We start from the raw sequence: 24,319 nt of genomic DNA on the forward strand, positions 1-24,319 counted from the left end.
AATTTTTGGAAACAATTTAAAGAATGCCAGTTTGCATTCGATATGAAAACAAACCTCTTTGAGATACAATCAATCTGCTTGGAAAATTTGCCGCCAAATCCATTAAGACGTGGCCAAAATTGTAGCTACACTATTTTCTTATCAATTGTCTGTTTTTCTATTGCTTTTTTCATTCCTTTTTTTTATATATATATTTTTGCATTTTCACTTGGACCATTCCCAAAACTATCCAGTTGTCCATTCCTTGTATCAAAAAGAAAAACTTGTTTTGTTGTTCTCTTTCTATACTTCTCAATCTTGTTTTTGCTTCTTGGTTTGATAACTTTTAAGGTTTATGTCCACTTTACAATTTTTAGCATGTATCTTTTCTGCTCACCTTACGTTTTCAACGAAAGACAACAATTTTGCATAGCTGAGATTCAGTTCTATCCATCTACAGAATTAGGTCTTTGGATTCTGGTGTGCAGGGCTTTTAAACTGAAAATACTCTGACTAAAAAATTGATGTAAAGGGGATGATTTTCAAGTTTTTTAGGCAGTTCTTTATCGTTCTACGAGAAAAAGTATAAATAATATCGAAATTCTGGCACGGTGAATGGATAGATCCGAGTTCAATGAATTCAATGTTATAGGCATTTGGTCATTTTGGAGCAATGTACAGTTACAGGCATGTTGCGAAATCGTTTGTTTCAGAGAAATATAATTCTCAATACTAGCCTATTGGTTACAGTAGGATGTAGTATATATGTGAAATATAAAACTTATTTTGCCGCGCCGCCTATATACTGGAGATCTATTGCGAAACTGTATTTCTGATTTCTCTGTCCTAGCCTATCTACTTCCGCACGTCACTTACTTTTTTCCCTCTCATCTTGCGGGGTATAGGCTTATTGAGCTGGTTCCTTTGACATCACTCCTTGACGTTACTATGATAAAATGTTTGAATCATCGATAGAATGGTAGGTTTTTGCTTAGGTGTACATAGGACTCGTTTTGGCTATTCGGAATGGTCGGTTAAAACCTCTACCTGTGATACTTTTAATGTGAAACTTCGTTTTTAAACAGCGATGGCTGGAGAATTAAAATTTCAAAGCTTGGTTCTAACCGGAATCGAATTTTACGGACTTACGGACTTTGAAGGACTTAGATAGACTCAAACGCAAGTTTTAGCATCTCAACTCCATCAGCTTGTTAATCAAGACTCTGGTGAAGAAGCTCAGTCACCAGTTTAGGATGAGTTTATATACTCCTGTCAGAATAGCATGATTTAGTCCCCTTGTAATATTATTGGAAACATCTGAGAGACAGGCCCTGTTTCCGACGACCGGGTGGCACTTGCCCTTTCTTCCTGGTAACTAATATCGCGGTTAATTTGACTACTTATGATTGTACAAGAAGGTCGCATGAAGGTCATAACTGTCTCGGCACAGAGCCAGTCTCAATAGGAGTCTTAGTCAAGGAAGTAAGTCGTATTTCGGATCGGAATTAGAAAATTAGTTTCTCCGACCGGTGAAATTCGGATTATAATAAGTCAAAGCTTCCTCTTTATGCACTTTTAAAACTTACTAATGATATTCGTTTTTAAATAGGTATTTAAAGGACTCTTCTCATGTTTTCCCTGTTGGGAAGACTTCGGAGAATTTTTGTTTTTAATCAGGCTTGTCAGATAGAATACTTGTAGCGACAACTTCACCTTGGCAAACTCGTAAGCCCCTGTGATTTATAAATAAAAAACTTTTCAACTCAAAGTAAGGAGCAACATTAAATTCAAAACGAAGATAAATTATTACGTATGTGAGGGGGGAGGGGTGCTTCCTTCTCGATATCTCGTTCTTCACTCTAAAGTTCTATGGTACTCTTGAAAAAGCTTCTTATCGTTCTAATTAAACGGCCCTTGTGTTTCAAGAGTTTTAATTAGAGAATTGAGACAACATTCAAAATTGAGCGTAAAGAGCGATGTGTTGACGAGGGGACAACCCCCCAATATATGAATAATTTCTGTTTGTCTTAAGTTATAATGTTGCTCTTTACTTTGAGTTGAAAAAGCTTCTTTTTTATTGTTTTTTTTTTAAATAATGCCTAGTAATGCGGCTCCACCTCCATGAAAATGTCCGCCTTCCCCCTGGGAAAGATCCTCTATCCCTTAGACGGAAGATCCTCTTGACATTCAATCCCAGGAAAAATTTAACCGAACCCAGGGACTGGGTGGTCGTATTGTCTCCAAATACGCAGTTATTTGACAACTATGCTTAACAAAATGGTTACTTCAGAATTTCGATCGGACGATTACAGGAAAAAAGGGACCATCCTTTGGCAAACAATTCAAAATTCCACATTTTGGCATATAGGAGCGTGAAACCTCTAAAATAGGGTTTTCTGATTCATTAGGATTCTTTTACTTTTAGAGGGGTATTCCCCCTTTTTTTCGAAAATCATCCAAATGTTCTCAGGCTCGTAACTTTGCTGGGTAGCATTAAACTTAATGAATCTTATATATATATATCTATATATATAAAAATAAGTTGTCTGTCTGTGTGTCTGTCTGTCTGTCTGTCTGTCTGATCAGGTGACGTCATGTTTCTGTGTCGACTGACGTCATGAAGTTAGTTGTCGTCATTTTTGCTATGACGGTGACGTCATTAAAGATATTTAAGATATATATGTTCACGTAGAAATCTATTAATGTTTAAGTTTAAAATGACTGATGAACTTACAATGGCAAAAGCCGATGAAGATGCTCAAAGAGTCTATGCCAAAAAACTTGCTGCTGATAGAGAAAGTCAGAAAAGAAAGCGTGCCGAGGAATCAAAAGAACAGCAAGGAAACAGGCTTGAGGCTAAAGAACGCAAAACCGCACAGTTAGATGAAGATCCACCTGGACAGCGAGAGTCAAAACATATCAAAACTGAAAATGATAGCGATGATGATTGGGTCTGGGATTTTGACTTGGATAAGGTCATCAATGCCTACCAGATTTTAGTTAAAAAAACAAAGGTTCGGCGATATGTATTTCATAGTGAAGCTGAAAAATAAAGAAGAAAACTGAAAAAAGAAAAAATGTAAAAAACTAAAAAATACTAAAAAGAAAAAACACTCAAAGAGAAATTATAGACCGGGACACAAATGACGACCGGGACAGAGGGAATATAAATAACGACCGGGACACTCAAAGAGAAATTACAGACTGGGATACCGGGACACAGGGAATATAAATGACGACCAGGACACAGGTATTTAAGAATATCGTTCAAAGACAAATTTTTAATTGTAAGAAGACCGTTGAAAGAGAAATTTCTAATTGTAAAATGACTGAAGAACCTACAATGGCAACGGTACCACCATCGAAGTAGATAACCAGTGGGTTTACGGCCAACCTACCATCTTCAAAGATACCACGATAGGAAGACTCTACACCGTTCACCCCAATCAACATGAATGCTTCTTTCTACGCCTGCTTTTGGTGAATGTACCCGGTCTGACATCCTTTGAGTATTTGAGAACTGTAAACGGTACTATACATGACACTTACCGTAGTGCATGCCAAGCTCTGAATTTATTGGAGAATGACCAACACTAGGATAACTGCATCAATGACGCGTGCGAAACGTCAACCCCAAGTCAAATTCGTGCACTTGCTCTCCATCAGCTCCTACAGAGTTATGGGAAAAATATAAGTCAAAAATGTCCGAAGATATACTCCATCGAAAACAGTTAGAGACGTCAGATATGACTTTTGATTTTACATCAGAAATTTATAACTACACTTTAGTTATTATAGAAGATTTGTGCGTACGTATGGCCAACAAACCTCTTCAGGATTTGGGAATGCCTTCACCTAACCGTATCGCTGCTGTTTCGACATGTGTAGAATTGGATCGTGAACAAAGTTACAGTACGAGTGATCTATTGTCGTATGTACAAAATAACATTTCCATGTTAACGTCGGAACAAAAAGACATTTATGATACGATAGACTCAATTTCAGGACGTATACAACTACCTGCTGATTTCTGTAATTTAGTGACGTCCAAAAATGAATTGATTGAAAAAGTATTTCCGAATATTCTAAAAAATTATAAAAATAATAAATGGCTAAGTGAAAGAGCGATTCTCGCACCCAAAAATATAGACGTCCACGAAATCAACAATATTGTTTTGACCAAGATTCGAGACCAGGCGGTCCTTTGCAAGTTAGTCGACACAGTTTTGGAACCAAATGAAGCGGTTAATTATCCATCTGAATTTTTAAATTCCATAGATCTTTCAGGGTTTCCACCACACGTGCTACAACTAAAAATAGGCGTACCAATAATACTTTTAAGAAATATCAACCCACCAAAGCTTTGCAATGGCACGCGACTTGCCGTAAAAAAAAACAATGGAAAACATAATAGAGGCCACAATCTTGACAGGGTCTTTTGAGGGTGAGGCTGTTCTTATTCCTAGCATTCCCATGATTCCAACGGATCTGCCTTTTCAATTTAAAAGATTGCAATTCCCAATTCGATTAGCATTTGCAATCACCATTAACAAAGCTCAAGGTCAATCATTAGAAAATGTGGTATAGATCTTAATACTGATTGTTTTTCCCATGGACAATTGTACGTTGCATATTCGAGGGTCGGTAAACCTGACAATCTATTTATATGCAGCGACAATTGGACAGCGAAGAATGTTGTATATTCGCAAGTTTTACGCAGTTAATTTGTATTGTATCTATCTATCTATCTATCTATATAAAAACGAGTTGTGTGTATGCATGTTTGTTTGTTTGTAAAAAGAGCGTTTGCATATGACGTCATTATTAGTGCATACGGCTTTGTATATGCACAGACAATGGGAAAGCCAAGAATGTTGTATATTCGCAATTTTTACGTAGTTTATCTCCTGCAGACGAAATGAATGCTTGCCTGAAAAATTCTAATTTATGGGCACACTTAAAAATATTAAAATTAACTACAAATATGCGTGTCCGATTGCAAAACGATGACTCTGGTCAAACGTTTTCAGATCAATTTCTGGCAATTGGAAACGGAAAGCTCCCAGTAGTGGGAAAGCCAAAAATGTTTTATATTCGCAATTTTTACGTAGTTTGAAACACATATATAAATCTATCTATATTCACAGGTGGGACACAGGGACACAACTACAATGGCGCGTAACTAGTATGGCGCGTAACGACTTACGCGCGCGGGGGGGCTTGGGGGGGCGCGAAGCGTCCCGCCAACTAGGTGTTGGGGTGGCGCGAAGCGCCACCCCAACAGCTAGTATATATATATATATATATATGGAATTAGCATAATAAACGGATTGTTTGATATATCTATTGATATTGAAATTTCGTTTTTAAATTTTATGTTATTATTGAGCTCCTTACTGGTTCATTACCACGAATTGTTTGGTCAAAAACTTAAAACATGGCTTAAACCCTGTCATTTGTACAAAATGTCTTCGAAACTTGGCTTAAGGTGTGATTATGACAATGCGCGGGCACATATGGCACTGTTAATAAAGAAACAGTTAAAAACTGGGATGGGAGATATCTCCAAATCACTCATGCTCCCTCGACCTCGCCCATCGAACTTTCATGTGACTGGACCCCTTAAAGAGGCTCCACATAGAAAACATTTTCGATCCAAAGAAAAATTTAGAAATTTAGGTGCAAAAGTGGATTCAAGATCTACCCGAAGAATTTTATGTCAGAGGCATACACACACTACAACAATGACGGATCAAATTTGCAAATGTTGCTGGCTACTATAGTGAAAAAAGAAATAACCAGTGCAACAGCACAAACACAGAAACAAACGCAAACCACACAACCGAAAATAAAAAAACATAAACTTAAAATATTAAATAATATATAATAAATTATGCATAAAATATAATAGATAATATATAGAATGTAAAAAAATATAAAAACAAAATAGAAAGACATAAGGAGAAAGGAATACTGTTTTCCTACTTTATTAATTATTATAAATAAATTCTTGAATAAGCCTACCTACTCATCCATCTAATTACATAGGTCAAACAGCATAGCCAAAACTTGGAATTAATTAAACAAACCGTTTCTGAGCTGCATAAATTTGTCTCGTCACTTATTGAACGACTCTCTCACCAATCTTCAGTATTTAGCTTTGTTCACATGATGTGTCCCAATGCTTTTTATTTTGTAGCCTCCATAAGAAGTTTCCTCTTTTTTCTCGCTTTCAGAAAGAAATGTGCCTATGACAACTTACAAATGGTATGTCTTCTCAAAAGATCGAAATTGAGCTCGTGCTGACTTCCTTTTTTGATGTGCTGTTTGCATTAGTGACAAATATACCATAATCTTGGAACATTGGTCTGTCAGGATGGAATTATGAATGATGAGGAATCAGTATTTCTCCTTTTCTTTCATCAATCTAGCAGTAAATCTTTAAACTAGAAAAGGCTTTGTTTTGCTATATTAAAGACTTACGTTTACATTTTCCTTTGTTCTAAAACAGTGGTTATAATTAATTTAACTTTCAAAACGTTTTTATTTTTTGTTTCAGCCCAAAGTTGTTGTTGTTGTTTTTTCAAAGTCTTTTCCTTTGGGAAATTATATCATTTCTGATTGTTTACTGAATCTTCTTGAAGGGGAAAAATCTACCTTTGAACATAATCCATTATTGATATTTTGAAACTGTACTAACCGAGTTGCCATCGGTGGATATACTCTTCCTCTCTTTGGCACCAATGCAGGAATGCCAGCCAAAATTAAAAATGTCCAAAGGTTTACTTGTGGAAATTTCAAGGTTTGAACAAAATCAAAGAAATTAAATGAGAATTATATACGTGCTTTTCCCTATACCAACGACTAAAATCCGAAGATCTTGGAAAAATCCAAAAGAGTGACACCCTGCACCAAATGCTGAAATAACTCCGTTGAGTGTCTCAAAATCATGTTGTAAAAAAACAACCTGTGGGAGTTTTCTTGCAAAACCTCTCAGTGGCTTCAGAAAGTCTTTTGACGCGCAAACTATGTTTGTATTCTTTAATTGTATGCTCTATTTTCATTGTGAGCACGGTTTTAAGATATTTTCTGACGAAGTTGAGGCATCGAAAGCAACAGGATGCTTTCAGATCAGGATGTTTTAGTTATGTTGCGAGAGTAACACAATTAGTACCGCAACCGCAACTTTGTCCTTTTTGCCACCGGTTTGAGTTTATTTTGAAAAAGGCCCGAAAGAAAAGTAGGTCTTCCCCGAATGGGATTGGAAAATGTCGTAAGGAAAGATATAAGGGAAATGGGAACTTCTTTGAAGGGTGTAAAGTAGGAGGACTTGAATAGGTAGAGATGGAGGAGGAGCGTGTTAGCTGCGTTGTCCTCAGGTGACCTGGTGCTGCAGTGAGTTGTTAGTAGTAGTAACCAGAAAAGAAAATTATCTGTTTGTCTGTGTCTGCATTTTCCTTGGTAAGGTTGACGTATTTCTAGAGAACAGCCATTGATGCTTGAGAGGTTGTTTCAGGGCCCAATGTTAAAGGGGTTTTGCATTTCACTATAATTGTTAGTATGTGATGATAATTTCCAGTTTCTCTTGCATGTGTATTTGATGGGATCTTGTATTCCTTTTCAGGTATGGAGAAATATACCATTACAGCTTTGTAGCTTAACATTTTCATTGTCATTCAGTTGTCTCCGTCCCTTTGAAGTTGTTACCCATTAGAGATAATCTGGCATAAACTTATCGTTATCCGGAATGAAGTGAACATACGGAGACAATTACTTACAGACTAAGGAAATCAGATGACATTAAGGCCAGATTTCTGTCAAGGCATCAAGGAACTATTGTCGATTTTTCCCAACTAATGTAGACCCAAACTTTCTATATTCCCTTACCCATGAAATAGTGAAATGCTCCTTGTCTTTTGGTAATCTTAAGGGTCCACTGAACAGATAAAGGATTATTTCCCCTTGATGATACAAAAAAAAGTATTGGTGTCACCAGAAATGTCAGAAACTGAATCACATTGGCTGGACACTTAATATTAAAACTGTGGAATAAAGGTCAAATCAAAGAGTATTGGTAATTTATGCGAAATTTTTGTGTGATTTGTAGAAATGGAACGAAAATGCTTAAAAACAAGTTCTTGATGCGTATCCAGAAGTTATTTGTGTAACCCACTTGTTACTAGGTAATGTGATAAGATGGCGTTGTATTTTTAATTTCAGTTAACTATTTGGCCTCTTTTTAGGACATGAATATTCTCAGAGATTATATATCATATGCTAAGGAAATGGTACATCCAAAACTGAACGACGAAGCTGGCACACGTCTAATCGAAGTTTATGTTGATATGAGAAGAATCGGTGCTGGTCGAGGTCAGATTACTGCCTATCCTCGTCAACTAGAGTCGCTCATTCGCCTGGCAGAAGCTCATGCAAAAATGCGCCTATCAGACGTTGTTGAATTGATTGATGTAGAAGAGGCGTATAGGCTTCATAGGTAAACCCCATACTTTTATCTTTTAATAATGATTTAATGCATGGTTTAACCCTCCCCCCATCTACCCTTTTTTTAAATGGGTACCCATAGGGATAATAAAAATGGCTTCAAACTATAATACAAAGCATACTGCCTATAGATTCACTACAGCGCTCAGTATTAAAAGCTACACAATTTTTTTGCTTTTATTATTATTATTATTATTATTTATGGTTTTTACGCACGGGGTCCTAGGCCCACTTCCTTACAAACAAAGAAGACGTGAATCTCCCCCCCCCCCCTTCCCCTGGTGCACAAGTATACATGTCGTATCTCTGTTTGTCTTTCTCTACTCATATCCTTGTCCTAGCCGACTTTTTCATTATTAAAAGTAATTTGAAATGCTTTCACCAGATATAAGCTTAGGTGTGACTCCTTTTATGCTTTCTCTGAGAAAAAAAAATGACCATTTCCATCGCTTAGCTATTTTATTCTTGGTACAGAAGTGTCGCTTTTTTCCCAATGTTAGAGTAATAGTAGTCGCTTTTGGATGTTTTATTCAGCTCCCTTTATTTATTTATCACCGTGATATTCGATGACTCCGACGCAATGTTTTTTCCTTGTCATCTTTTTCATTTCTTTATTTCGTTACCACTCTGATTTCAAAGCAATAAATAGATTGAACCTGTAGATCCAATCTAAGTAGGGACAAGGGGTTCTTTACTTTCTAGCTGTTTCTGCTCGGAGGGCTTTAAAAATAGCAGTTAGGTATATTTTTTTTTATTTTACCGTCTCTAGAAAGTTTGCCCCGTTGTAAAATAGAAATGAAACTGACTAAAGCACGTACAAAGCACTTCTGGTAAAATGTATGATTTGTACGTATTTTTATGCGTTTTATTTTTTACATATTCTACGTACTTACGTCAAAAAAATACTTGAGAAGTTGATAGACATGTTGATAGAACTGTGAACATAATTAGATTCCAGGGAGAGGTAGGTTTTGAATCGTTCCTATCCTATGTGCATACTAGTATGCACATTTGGAAATGATGATCATTTTTCACAATAGTCAAAACCAGTAGTCCTGTGGTGGTGCAATGGATTTGACCTTAGCTTGGTAATACGGGACCCAGAGATCGAATCAGGCTTCAGGAATGCACTGCAGGGCCGACGCAGGGACCATAGTAGTCGAGAAGTGTCGTTAATTCTTAAATAAATAAATAAAATAAATAGTCAAAACTTAAGTTCCAATAATGAACTTCGGGGGGGGGGGGGAATTGGTTATTTTTAAGAGCATGTTTGTGTGTTCCTTTTTTTAAAAGGAATCGAGTATTAGGACAGTTCTTGGTGAGGGAGCATTTGTACCCGCTTCTACTAAGCCCTTGTCAAAATAGAGAATCGTCATTTGTAATTATTGCAAATTTTCGTTTTTTGGATCTTCCTACTGAAATTTATGTAACTGGTTGCTTTCAAAAAGGTTTTCTTTTTTAAGGTTTTTGAATTACTATAATCACTTGTTGAAATATGTACAAATATTTTTGCAATTGTCAGTTTTTTTCTCTTTACGCAATTTAATGTCTATTTATACTGGGGTCTTTTGAAAAATATTTGATGATTGAATCTAGTCCGTTTTCTAACAGCGATATGTACTAAGCCTGAAACTTTTGGTTTTCTTCTTTTTAAGGTTTTTGAATTGTTGGAATCCCTGGTCAGAATATCAAATCATCACCCTTGTGGCAGCTAAGTGGGTAAAGCAGTGCCTGCAAATCATGGGTGCAACGGTTGGGTTTCTGGCTGTTGCAAGGGGCATGTATACTTAAATATTATAATTCAGTAACTAAATATCGAATCATCATTTGTAATAATGTCTTTTCATACTATCATACTGAAGTCTTTTCAAAAATATATGATTATTGAAGCTTCCCCGATCTCTAACACTGATTCATACTAAGCTTGGTAACTTTTATAATAATAATAATAATTTATTTATAACCCCTGCTCAAAATGTGAGGATAGTGGAGTAAAAAGAGAGAAAACAGAAATAAACATCAGAAAAGAAAACAACACAAGAAAAGAAAACAGCACATAAGTTCAATAAAACCAACAGAACAAAAGGATGAGGACAAAGGTACAAAATGTACAACACAATAAGTACAACAAAATCAACAAGGAAAAAAGTCAACAGAACAAACGGATGGGCACGTGATATGGGGTAAGCCGTCGATATGCTTGTGCCGATAACTTATCGTGAAGTTCCTGTAGTTTTGCAGTTATACCGGGAGCTTTATATTTTTAGGTTATTCTCCGATTTCGATACAATTGAGGTAGATAAAGCAAGTATATACAGTATTTATAGGATAATCTACGTAGTTTACATGAGTCGCTCTTTCTGAGTAGTTTTGGTTTTCTTTTTTAAGGTTTTTGAAATTTTGTAATCCCTTGTCAGTATATCGGATCATCATTTGTAATTATTGCAAAATTTTGTCTTTTTGGGCCCTCATGCTGACATTATATAACTGGTTGCGTTCAAACCAGTAAGCTGGATCACCTAGCGAGTGGATTTTATATAAAAAAAAAAATTTTCAGCCATTCTTCTAGTTTGAATTAAACATTGAAAACATTGCTCAGGCACCATAAATATTTTTGCAGTTTACATAATAACTTTAGCGATTCTGAGCTGAACTTAAAAATTTTTTCAACTTTTTTTCATGTCTTTGAAAGACATTGCCTATGCTTATGAGAAAAGAAATTCGACAGTGATGTTTTTCTAAGAACGATTTTTACTAATCTTCAAACTTTTGGTTTTCTTTCTTAAGGTTTTGAATTGTTGTAATCCCTTGTTAAAACATATATAAATATTTTTGCAATTACCAATTTTATTCTAAGATATTTGATTGTTACCACAACTCCGATTTCTAACAACGATTTCTACTAAGCTTCAAACTTTTGATTTTCCTTTTTAATGTTTTTGAATTGTTGTAATCCCTTGCCAAAATATATACAAATATTTTTGCAATTACCAGTTTTGGTCTTTAAGTAATTTAATATAAACTTCTCCATACTTGAAAATCTTCATACATGAAATTTTTCCACACAAGTGTGACAAGGTATGGTGACGTCATTGCAGTACTGATGTATTCAAACATGACGTCCCTGACATAAATTTGTTTTCCAAGGTTAAAAATCTTTAGTTAAAGAAAAAGAATATAACCAAAACTTAAGGCCTAAATTATAATGATAGGAACCAAAAGGGAAAGTATCAAAACCATTCCCAAGTGTAACCAAAACTCTAAAAAATTGAATTTTGATATCAATAGCTACATCAAAAGAATCGCATTTTAATGCTGATTTTAAATATATAAGTTTCATCAAGTTTAGTCTTAGCCATCAAAAGTTACGAGCCTGAGAAAATTTGCCTTATTTAGGAAAATAGGGGGAAACACCCCTTAAAAGTCGTAGAATCTTAACGAAAATGACACCATCAGATTCAGCGTATCAGAGAACCCTACTGTAGAAGTTTCAAGCTCCTATCTACAAAAATGTGGAATTTTGCATTTTTTGCCCGAAGACAAATCACGGGTGCGTGTTTATTTGTTTGTTTTTTTTTTTTTTTTTGTTTTTTTTTTCCCAGGGGTCATCGTATCGACCAAGTGGTCCTAGAATGTCGCAAGAGGGCTCATTCTAACGAAAATGAAAAGTTCTAGTGCCCTTTTTAAGTGACCAAAAAAATTGGAGGGCATCTAGGCCCCCTCCCACGCTCATTTTTTCCCAAAGTCAACGGATCAAAATTTTGAGATAGCCATTTTGTTTAGCATAGTCGAAAATCATAATAACTATGTTTTTGGGGATGACTTGCTCCCCCACAGCCCCTGGGGGAGGGGTTGCAAGTTACAAACTTCAACCAGTGTTTACATATAATAATGGTTATTGGAAAGTGTACAGACGTTTTCAGGGGGATTGTTTCGGTTTTGGGGGTAGGGTTGAGGGAGGGGGCTATGTGGGAGGATCTTTCCTTGGAGAAATATGCCATGGGGGAAAAAATTCAATGAAAAGGGCGCAGGACGAATCTGGTCACGTTAGAAAAAAACGTCAAATTAAGAGCTTAATATACAATGCTGGGTGTTCGGAGCCTCTCTATTATGGAGTATAATTTGAAAATAACTCAACTGTACGAGCGATAAAACATATATACCACAACCATAACTCAACTAACGAAAGAACTGCTAAGAGATAACACAACTAACAGGTGGAAGGGGCCCAGAGAAAAAATATAATCCTTTTTCAATTTTGAGCCTAACTTCCGCAAAGGAGTAATAATGTCAGCAGCCCCGAAATACCGAATTATTTTCTTTTCAAACAGTTCGTGGTAAGGAACTGTAGTAAGGGGCGACCCGGCTCAATAGTAAACGAAACTCTAAAAAACGGAATTTTGATGCTAAAAGATACATCAAAAGATTCGAATTTTTACGCTGATTCTAAATATTAAGTTTCAATTAATTTAGTCTTTGTCATCAAAAGTTACGAGCCTGAGAAAATTTGCCCTATTTTGGAAAAAAGGGGGAAACATCCATTAAAAGTCACAGAATCTTAACGAAAATCACACTATCGCATTCGGTATATCAGAGAACTCTATAGCAAAAATTTCAAGCTCCTATCTAAAAAATGTGGAATTTTGTATTTTTTGCCAGAAGACAAATCACGGGTGCGTGTTTATTTATTTGTTTGTTTTTTTTTTTTTTTTTTTTTTTCCAGGGGTCATCTTATCGACCAAGTGGTCCTAGGATGTCGCGAGAGGGCTCATTCTTACGGAAATGAAAAGTTCTAGTGCCCTTTTTAAGTGACCAAAAAATTGGAGGGCAAATAGGCCCCCTCCCATGCTCATTTTTTTCCAAAAGTCAACAGATTAAAATTTTAAGATAGCCATTTTGTTCAGCATAGTCGAAAACCATAATAACTATGTCTTTGGGAATGACTTACTCCCCCATAATCCCTGAGGGAGGGGCTGCAAGTTACAAACTTTGACCAGTGTTTACATATAGTAATGGTTATTGGGAAGTGTACAGACGTTTTCATGGGGATTTTTTGGTTTGGGGGGTGGGGTTGATGGGAGAGGGCTTTGCGGGAGGATCTTTCCTTTGAGGAATATGTCACGGGGGAAGAAAAATTCAATGAAAAGGGCGCAGGATTTTCTAGCATTACAATGAAAAAATAAACATGAAAACGTTTTTTCAAATGAAAGTAAGGAATAGCATTGAAATTTAAAACGAACAGAGATTATTACGCATATGAGGGGTTCTAAAAATACTTTAGCATAAAGAGCGAGGTATTTAGGAGGAGATAGATACCTCGCTCTTGATGCTAAAATATTTTTAGTGATTTCAACTATTTATTCTACGGCCTTTTTGATTCAGGGGTCATTCTTAAAGAATTGGGACAAAACTTACGATTTAGTGTAAAGAGCGAGGTATTAACGAGGGTACAAACCCCCTCGTACACATAATAAAAATATAAGAATATAAAAGTTTGTTACGTAAGTTAATTCTTAAGTTACGTATATTTTTTACTAATAAAAACGTTCGTTGAATATTAAAAGTTCTAGTAGCCTTTTTAAGTAACCGAAAAATTGGAGGGCAGCTAGGCCTCCTTCCCCACCCCTTATTTCTCAAAATCGTCTGATCAAAACTAAGAGAAAGCCATTTAGCAAAAAAAAAATTAATATACTAATTTCATTTCAATAATTTATGTACGGAGAGCCAAAATCAAACATGCATTAATTCAAAAACGTTCAGAAATTAAATAAAAAAAAACTAGTTTTTTTAACTGAAAGTAAGGAGCGACATTAAAACTTAAAACGAACAGAAATTACTCCGTATATGAAATGGGTTGTCCCCTCCGCAGTCCCACGCTCTTTACGCTAAAGTTTTTAATTGTTTTAAAAAGTAGAATTTTGGCAAAGAGTCAAACTTTAGCGTAAAGAGCGAGGGACTGCGGAGGGGACAACCCATTTCATATACGGAGTAATTTCTGTTCGTTTTAAGTTTTAATGTCGCTCCTTACTTTCAGTTAAAAAAAACTATTTTTTTTTTATTTAATCTAGAACATATAAAACTGAAATTATTACAGTAGTTTTTAGTTGTTATACACAGGATAGTGTCTAATGAGGTGAAACATGTATACCAGTAACGATTCTATGGCCTTTTCATACCCCAGCCTCATTGTTATACATTTCCACGATGATTCATGTAATCATAGTTATTCATTTAATTAGCTTATTTTTAATATTTTCAGAATTTTCAAATTTTGTCCTCAAGAAGTGTCAAAGCCCCTGACAGTAAGGTTTAAACCTATTGAACCTTAGAAATACTGATTATAATATCCCTTGTATAACAATAAATAATGAGTATAGTTCCACAAGGCATTAACAAAATCGATCGGAGGAGGGGCTTTTGCCACCATTGCTTTTAGCTTCTACGTTTCTGCGTGATGAATAAATTTATTAACTTGATAGTGCAAATATGAATTTTATTTCTTTCTTTTTTTCAGAGAGGCTTTGAAGCAATCAGCAACTGATCCGATGTCTGGTAAGATCGATGTATCCATTCTTACAACTGGGATAAGCTCCGCTGGTCGAAAGAGACGAGTTGAAATAGCCAAAGCACTCAAACAACTAATTGAATCCAAAGGAAGTGTTTCCACTTTGGGCTATCAGAAATTATATTCTGAGTTCAGAGAAGGGTCACAGCTTGTAAGTAAATGCCTTTTATTTTCCTCATTCGTTTCATTGGTTATTTATAACATCAGTAATAGTTTAAATTTGTAGATAGGGGCCTGCAACCTCAGCTCTAGGACACTCGGACATGCTCAATATGATAGTGTAACTTTCATGTAGAACATACCTTCTTTTTTCATACCTCTTATTTGCAATTATTTTGAAAAAAGTTATGCTGATAACCCAATGGGAAGCTAAAATTAGTAAACGTTGCATTTTTTAAGTCACCATTGAAGTTCTCTTACTTTATTCGTTTAGGCTATAGTTGCAAAAATTATGTTGTCTCTTCTGATTGAAGAGAAAAGTTGCTCTTTATTTACTGTTCAGTGCCATGTATTGTTTTATGTTCTAGTGTATTGGTGAAATATCCTTAAATTACAACTAATATAACTTTACGTTAGGTATATCTAGTAGAAATGAACTTAACAAAGGAGGAAATTTGTATCCTAGTCAAAGATGCATACAGGTCTGACCTTTATGCAAGGGTTAGACGATTCATTCTGAAGAAGGAATTTATCTTGAAAGGGGATTGAAAAATAAATGCCTTTCTCAACGTCATTTTTTTAATTGCCTCTCTTAAATGTGATCCTTCTGTTCCACCTCCTTCCACGCCTCTCCCCTTATATACAGGCATGATCGTAGTGGTATTAATTTTAGGAAGGTTCTATGTTTTGTTGATGTGTTATGTTTAGTTGGGAAGATTGACTCAAGACACTTATCAGTCATTTTTTTGTACCCCCTACTATACTAGTTCGTCACCCAGAGGCACGCTTACAATGGTTTGAAAACAGTTTAACTTTACAGTTGTGACTCCAATGCTGCTCAATTAATTTCTAAAACCTTTGGCAAGGAATGACAAATTGGAAAAACAATATCTGGGAGGAAAAAAAGTCGAGGATAATTCCAGCCAATGAAACAAGAAAAGATGAATATGCGGATGTTCCGATCAAAACCTCCGCTTTTCTGTTGCTAGTTCAATAAAGTAAATAACGAGTAAAAAATGTACAAATAAAAGTCTCAATGATAAAAAAAAAGAACAAATCTCAAAACAAGCACTAAATTAAAAAAGAGGCTTTCTCGAAGTAACGGTGGATAATTTTCACGTTCTTTGAAGATAATTGAAGTTTTGAAGATAAAATAAAAAAAAAATTAAAAAAAAGGATAAATGCAGCCAGTGAAATAAGGAAAGATAAATATGCCGATATCTCGGTCGAGACGACCGCTTGACGTAAATAGAGAGTTGTCCCTCCACTGTCACTTTTAGAAGTTCTCATTTAATTCAGTGCTTATTGAGGACGGTTAAGTGAAAATCTCGATCGAGATACTGTATATATATCTTTCCTTTTTTCTCGGGCTTTAATTATCCTCGTTTTTTCTTCTTCACAATTTTTTTGTTTTATCGGAGTAGCTTGATTCTTGAACTTTTTCACCTTGGCACTTCGTATGGAAGGGGTTGTCTTAGAAATTTCGGAAGGGTCTCGTTCGATTGGAAATCAAAACTTCTTAAGACGTTTTGAAGAATCAAAAGTGATTGGAGGGCAACCAGCCCCCTCCCTGACCCGTTTTTTCGCCAAAGACATCCGGTCAATATTTAAAGATGCCCATTTTTCAGCATAGTTGAAAGGCCCAATAACTATGATATTCCTCTGGGGGTGACATGACCCCCACCCCAGCCTCTGGGAATAGGGATGTAAGCTATTGAGTCTGCTCATTGTTCACATATAGTATGTGTTTTTGGGAAAGGGGGGCATGTTTGACCCTTTGTCTTCAAAAAGACTAAGGGTATTCAGATAATGCTTTCAGGGAATGCTGAGGGGAGTGTTGAACTAAATCCAAACGCTATGTGCGTGCAGGTTTTCAAATGAGCGTATTGGCAGCATCTCAGGAAGGTGTTAGGGTATTAAGTTGGGCTTTTCAGGGCGATATGAGGAAGGTATTCAACAGACCAATAGGCAATACGTTTATTCTACTATAATTGCTACTACTACTGCTTCTGCGGCTGCTTCTGCTACTTCTACTACCAAGGCTAAAAAGTATTGGGGTGTATTAAGGAATGAAGTACTAGTGCATTAAGTATTAAGGTGAATACTGAGGGGAAAATGAGCTAAATTAAAACGCACTAAGTGTATGTGGTTTTTTTAATGTTGTATATCAGTAATATCTTAAGAAGGACTTGTAGTGGTAAATTAAAGCTTTCAAGGTATGTCGAGAGGGATGTTAAATTAACCAAAAGGCACTATTTTCCTACTACTGCTACTACGATTACTAATACTACTGAGGTCAAGGGTATTAATATGAAACTCTTAGCGAATCTTCAGAAGAATGTTGAACTAAACCAAAACACACTATGTGCATGCGTGTTGTCAAATAAGACTTGTCAGCAATATCTTAGAAACGGCTTAAAGTATCAAAATTGAAATTTTAGTACACCGTGGGGGGGGGGTGGAACTATACAAAAGACAACATGTGTATGCTATTACTACTAATTCTCCTGCTAGTCTACTATTTTCACTATGGATAAGGGTGTTGAGACAAAATTTTATCTAAATGTTAAGGGGGATATTGAACTAAATCAAAATACTGTATTAATATAGGCTGTCGCAAGGAAGTATCAGCAATATCTCAGATACCCACTGTCAGCAACTGCTTAGAGTATTTATTTGACTCTTTCAGGGCGTTTTGAGAAGCATACTGAATTAACCATAAGGAACTAATTGCACATAACTATTACTACTTCTACTGCATCTACTCCTGCTAATAGCTATACTCCTACTATTATTCCTGAGGATAGTGATATTAAATCGAATCTTTTTAGGGAATGTCGATCAGGATATCTAACTAAATGAAAACTGTGCATGCAGGTTGTCAAAAAAGGGTATCAGCAATATCTTTGGAACAGCATAGATTATTATGCTGAAACTTTCATGGCGGGTTGAAAATACCAAAAGGCATTATATTCATACTACAGCTACTATTACTGCTGCTATGACTGCTACTACTACTCATTCTAAGAATAAGGGCATCAAGGTGAAACTTTCAGGGAATGTTCAGGGGATGATGAACTTATAAAAAAACACACTATATGCATGCAGGTTGTCAAAATGGCGTGTCAACAATATCTAAGCAACGGCGTAGAGTACTAGGTTTTCAGTACATATTGAAAAGGATGTTGAGTTAGCTGAAAAGCATTCTATGCGTATTATTGCTACTGCTGCTGCTAAGAGTATTAAGTTAAAACACGCAGGGCTTCTAATACTACTTACTACTGCTTTTGAACTAAATCAGAATAGTTAAAGAGTATCCAGGTTGTCAAAATGGCACAGGCGGGATATCTCAGGAATGGAATAGGGTATTAGGTTGAAACTGTCAGGGAAAGTTGACCGGGATGCCAAATTAAATCAAAACACACTGTATGCATGCAGGTTGTCAAAAGGGTGTATCAAAATATTTCAGAAACGGCTGAGGGTAGAAAGTTCAAAATTCGTGGGACAGTCGGCCGGAGAAAACTTAGGGTTTCCTTTTGTTTTGTCAAAATGAAGGTACTTATCTACTTTTACTTTTGACGGGAATTAGACACTGCCCCGCCCCGCCCGGCATCCATAATCTCTCCAATAGAGGTTTTCCATGAGGTACCTATGTGCACCGGCTTCGACATGGTTCAGTCAATCACTGTCCCAGAGCCGACCAAAGAGGTGGAAGCCTCCAAGCGGCCCTATGTTGTTTTTCATAACTGACCACCAATCTTTCTTCTGGCCTTCAGGTCGACGTTTCGAATTTTCAAGCGGCTTTGCTTTAATAGCAGACTTCGAGATGTTTTGGTAGCCATAATGGCATACACAATGGTCTAGCCACACGGACCATCGTCCCTTTACAAACTCCGAGACTGGGTAATGTTTTTTACTGTGCGCCCGAATCTCCTTATTGGATACAGGTTCATGGAACTGGACATATAGAATACGACGAAGGCAGTCGTGACCAAAGATATCCAACTTACTACTATTTTAAGCTTTGACAGCCAATGTTTTGCACCGATATAGGAGAGTACCTTTGACGGTCGCCTCGGAGACTCTAATTACGTAGTGAGGCTTAGGCTTCGATACTTCCACAGTGATTTACTGTGCTGAGAAAACTGGCAGTTGGTAGGAGAATACGCCTCTCAATTGATTCAAATCCACAAGAGATCCGAGGTGGACAAATTCTATAACTTACTCAATGCTGGTGCCATTTATGGATGTAAAAGGGGATTCTGGGAATCGCCACTTATCACTTTGGTCTTTATTGGGCTAATTCCTAATCCGACCATTGCAGAGTAGTATGCAACATTACCCATCATCATTTGTGCTTTCAGTGGATCATCTTCAGAGAGGGCAATATCATTAGTATTATCTAAGTCAGTGAACTGAACACCTTTTCCAATCGTTACTTCTTCGTTTATGCTGACAACCCTCTCTGCAATCCAGTCAATTTGCATAATTGGGAAGGATGGGGGATAGAACGTCGCCTTGTTTTACTTCCGAGTCTACAGCTAAATTTCCAGACTCTTCACCATAAGTCCGTACCCTCATTTTATGCTTTCAAAAGCTCTACAAAATACGAAGGCATTCCATCTTCTTCTAGGATACGCCCACATCTATGACGCTGCTGTAACAGGAACCTTAGGATAAAAATTTGCTCTTTGCAAGAACTCCAGGTTCGACAGCCAGCTTGTTCTTTTCTCATTTTCTCTTCTCGAGCCTGTTTAGATAAGAATCGCAAACAACTTTGGCGTAATTTCAGTGAGTGGTTCCACGGTAGTTTTTGCATTCTGACTTGTTGAAGAGAGGGAGAAGGATTGAAACTTTCCAGTCCTTTTGCAAATTCTTTCCTGTCCAAATTTGATCAAACAGCAGTGTGGGTTGAGCAGTAACAATCTCATCAGCAGCTTTATATGGATCTGGAGGCAGACAGGCTTCACCAGGAGACTTGTGGCTCCTCAGTGAACGAATGACTTTTGTTTATTTCATCGATATCTGGGGGTTCGAGACAAACTCCATAAAGTGCTTGAAGGACCGCTGGAGGAGGACTTGGGATTATCTACGGATGATGTGGCGAACTCAAGAGCTCTTGAAAATGTTCTTTGCCTATCTCTTCTGGAAGATTTTTTAATTCTGCTCTACGCTTCTTACGCTCTGCTTTAGAGCAAGATGCTCGACATTTGTCGGCCTAGTTAAGGGTTTCTTGGCTGATCCAGGATTTCCATTTTAGTTTTGATGTACCAAGCACTTCTTTCGTTGACTCCTGCATTGCTACAGCCAACTGCTTCCACTTTCTCTGTACAGAACTATAGGAAAGCTCCTCGACGTTTTCTTCATCATTCACTGTGGACAGAGCGCTTAACCTGTTTGACAAGTTCAGGCGGAACATTATCTACAGTGAAACCAATGAGCCTTTCACTGTTGTCAAAACGGGTTCCAAACCAGAAAGGGCTAACTACAAATTGAGTTGAGTAATCCTTTGAGCCAAATCTGGCATTCCAATCTCCAGCAAGAACAAGGAAGTCTCGGGGCGTAACTTGCCCCAGGATTTTGTTTCAGGTCGTTATAAAACGCAGACTCTGTCTCATCTGTCATATTTAAGGGTAGGGCGTACACAGAGATGACTGTAGTGTAAGATATGCAGCATCTGAAAGGTGAAAACCAACTACCTTGAATAATACAGGTGGCACGGCTCATTTGATGGGCTAATAATAGTCGATATACAACAATCGAAGATCTGACTTTCAGACGGACATAGAATGTTGATTCCACACTTTTCCATCTCGTTTGCTATTAGTATCTTGGTAGCGTCAGCTTTTATTGATCGAACGTTCTACGATCCGATCTTCAAGACGTTTTTACTATCTTGGGAGGATCGTCGATTTTTTCACCCCCATCACCTTCCATAACGGGAGCGCGTCGTCTACCGGTGACGCCGCACCATTTTTTGAAATTTTTATGTTTGGCATAATAAGGAATTTTTCTTGGGGATTCATTTGACCAGCAAGTCTCCAGCTTGCTGGTACCCTTTAAGTTTTTGCCTAGCGCTGAATAATGGTGCCGTTTCTACCTCTCCGCCACGATGTAGATTTTCCCACCAAAAGACTAGGGGCGGAATTTCTGCCTAACCTTCGAGGGCTTAAAATGAAGGTACGACTTTGTTTCAGTAAATTCAAATTTATTTGAATATCAAGCGAATTTTTGGCTTTTGTCTTTCAGCGTTGATTTTAGCTTCTTTTTTTTTCCCGTTTGTAAATTTGTCTATGCTCAGAAATATCAAATAGAATGGATTGTTCAAGCTGAGTAATATTTTGTTAAAACGAAACGCCAATTTATGAGAGATGTTCTTGAAATATTTGAAGAAACGCTAGAATACCCCAGTAAACAAAAATAAACGGAAAAGATTACAAACTCAACGTCTGCTATTTTTTATTAAAAAAAGTTGTTTAGGCTAGTCACATGTCAAGTATTTTCTTTTCTTCTGAGCACGAGCATTTTTGTTTTCACTCATATTCAATGCTTCAAGTTTTTTCTTTTGTTGATTTAATATTTCTTCATGTTCCCCTGCTTAAAAGCTATTGGAAGCGAAGTTTATCGACTATCTCTTGTGACACATCAAATGTTTATGCTGCACATGAAGCTTCCGAAAGAACTGTTTCTTTTCAAAACTTCTCTAGACAGCTGATCCTATTGGCTTAAAAAAAAAGTCTTGAGCCGTTGAAAGAAATTAAATCACATTTTTCTATAGAAAAGATGAGAATAAAGGGGAATATTGAAATGAGAATATTGAAAATTGAATTGTCAGTGAAGTATCATGTGACTGATAAATAGTTTTAGGAGAGATTATAACGAAAGTCTAATCATTTTCTTTTCCATTTGCTAAGCATAAAAAATGAAATCCTTATTTTCACCTCGGTTTAAGCTATATTTAGCCTCGCATATGATTCAATGAACTACAACAAATTAAATTTTTCAGGAACTGGTGGCTAGAGAAAACCCTGACATCATAATATATGTTTGAGAGTGCTGTAAATTGGGAGAGAATAGGGGGTTGGTAGGGGATGGGTGTTAAGCATTTTTCCATTGGGTCTGATTATTGATAAAAGTGTATTTCACTGCATAATGTTTTTTTTCTCTCTCACTCTCTTTCTCTCTCTCTCTCTCTCTCTCTCTCTTTCTCTCTCTTTCTTTCTTTCTTTCTTTCTTTCTTTCTTTGTCACTCTCTTCTTCTCTCTCACTTCTAAAAGCTGCAGTTTGTACGTTGAGAGAAAAGCGCAGCTCAAAAAAAAAATAGAAAAAAAGCATAGCAGATTTGGGACAAACCGGATGAATCTCTGTTGCTTGGAAGGAAGCATATAGTTTAGTTTTTTGTCGTTCTTTTGTAGTTCATAAACAAAAAAGCAGTCAACAAAGGAACACGATCATATTTGCTGAAATTTCTCAAAATCTAGGAATAAAGTATTAGCTTTTGTGGTCAATTTCCGAAAATGTAAAAGGGAGGGGAAATGAAGACTTTTTAATTTTTCAAATGGGAATTTTAAACAACGTAATTTTCTGAGTCTTGGGGGTAGTCAATCAAATCAAGAGATAAGTATACTCCAAATCCCCCTCCCCCAATTTGTGATCCTTTGTGCGAGTGTGATATACAGGGTTAAACTGGGGTTAGTTATTTTCCTGTATGGTCAGTTAATCATGCTTAGTTTCACGTACATATAAAATCCGCTTATCATAAAGGCTGAATAGATGTTATTTAGTCTACCTCTGAGAAATGACCCAGGAACAAGTTTAAAGTTTTTTCAATCCAAAGGCCAAATCTTTTAAAATGTAAACCTTTTTACATTTTAAAGCTTTAGCTCTGTCAAAGTCCCAATTGTTGCCTTTAATTGAAAGTAAAAATGTAATTTTACTAAATGCTCTCTGCGAGCAGAATCGCTCACCTCCTTCTAAGAGGTAGGTTAGTTTTGACAGCATAAACACTACGAATTGGGTCCACCCCCTTCGAATCCCAATCCTTTTTAATCCAAAGGCCAAATCTTAAGTCTAAAAACCTTTTTACATTTTAAAGCTTTAGCTCTGTCAAAGTCCCAATTGTTGCCTTTAATTGAAAGTAAAAATGTAATTTTACTAACTTCCCTCTGCGAGCAGAATCGCTCACCTCTTTCTAAGAGGTAGGTTAGTTTTGACAGTATAAATACTACGAATTGGGTCCACCCCCTTCGAATCCCAATCCTGACACTTTTTTTAACTTCTTCAGGGTGCAGGTTTTACTAATTTTCCTGCAGGTGTGCAGGTGTTTGTTATGTAATAAAGAATGTTTTCTAAAAGATACAGGAGCCTGTTACATATTGGGAGTTTCTTTCTTCGATTTTTCTTCGATTGCTTGAAAACCTACTAGGGCCAGGAAAAACCTTCAGTGGCCCCGTCAATTCATGATTTCTTTGGTTGTTACATAATAGGACTTCAGGGACCACCACTAGGGAACCTTCAAGACACCTAGCCCTACGAGTCCGAACAGTCAAGTTCAACGGGGCTCTAGCATCCAATTTCACCGGGGCCCATAGCAACCATTTCCAACGGCGAACCTAGCGAGCAATTTCACTGGGGCCCTAGCTACTAGATTCAATGGTGGGGCCTAAGAATCAATTCCAACGAGAGGCCCTAGCATCATATTTCACCGGGTTCCTAGCAACCAATTCCAAGGGGACCCTTAGCTAGAAATTTCACTGGGGCCCTAGCAGTCAATTCGAACGGGGGCCCGCTATTCAAGTGGAGGCCTTCCTCTTGTAACTGAGGATGATGTAATTTTGCGTGCCTAGGTAGATTTATGGGGAATGATGTAATCTCGCGTGACATGTTTCTTCAGGGGGCCGTGGAGAATCCCCGCTTGTAACTGAGCATGGCACACACGTGGGTGTTAAGTAATACTTCAAGAGATTTCATTTTTCTTTCAAGTCATTTTTTTTATTCAAGTCGTTTTTTCTTCCAGATTTAATTTTCTTCAAGATTTTTTTTTCTCAGAGAATCTTTATAATGCAAAGATTTTTGTCCGCTTTAGGAATAGAAAGAGATTTTCCCTCAATGGAT

The 24,319-nt window shown here is 36.8% G+C and overlaps 1 protein-coding gene across 1 annotated transcript in view; it reads left to right on the forward strand.

Moving 5' to 3' along the window:
- Positions 1-19,043, forward strand: part of LOC136041727 (DNA replication licensing factor MCM4-like) — a 127,027-nt gene extending 107,984 nt beyond the window's left edge. The window contains exons 12-14 of the mRNA XM_065726471.1: positions 8,223-8,473; positions 14,996-15,201; positions 18,982-19,043. Of these exons, the coding sequence (XP_065582543.1) occupies positions 8,223-8,473; positions 14,996-15,201; positions 18,982-19,043 (519 nt within the window). The remainder of the gene's footprint in view (positions 1-8,222; positions 8,474-14,995; positions 15,202-18,981) is intronic.
- The last annotated feature ends 5,276 nt before the right edge of the window (positions 19,044-24,319 follow it).

This window comes from Artemia franciscana, unplaced genomic scaffold (genome assembly GCF_032884065.1).
Source record: "Artemia franciscana unplaced genomic scaffold, ASM3288406v1 PGA_scaffold_34, whole genome shotgun sequence".
Taxonomy (NCBI): Eukaryota; Metazoa; Arthropoda; class Branchiopoda; order Anostraca; family Artemiidae; genus Artemia; species Artemia franciscana.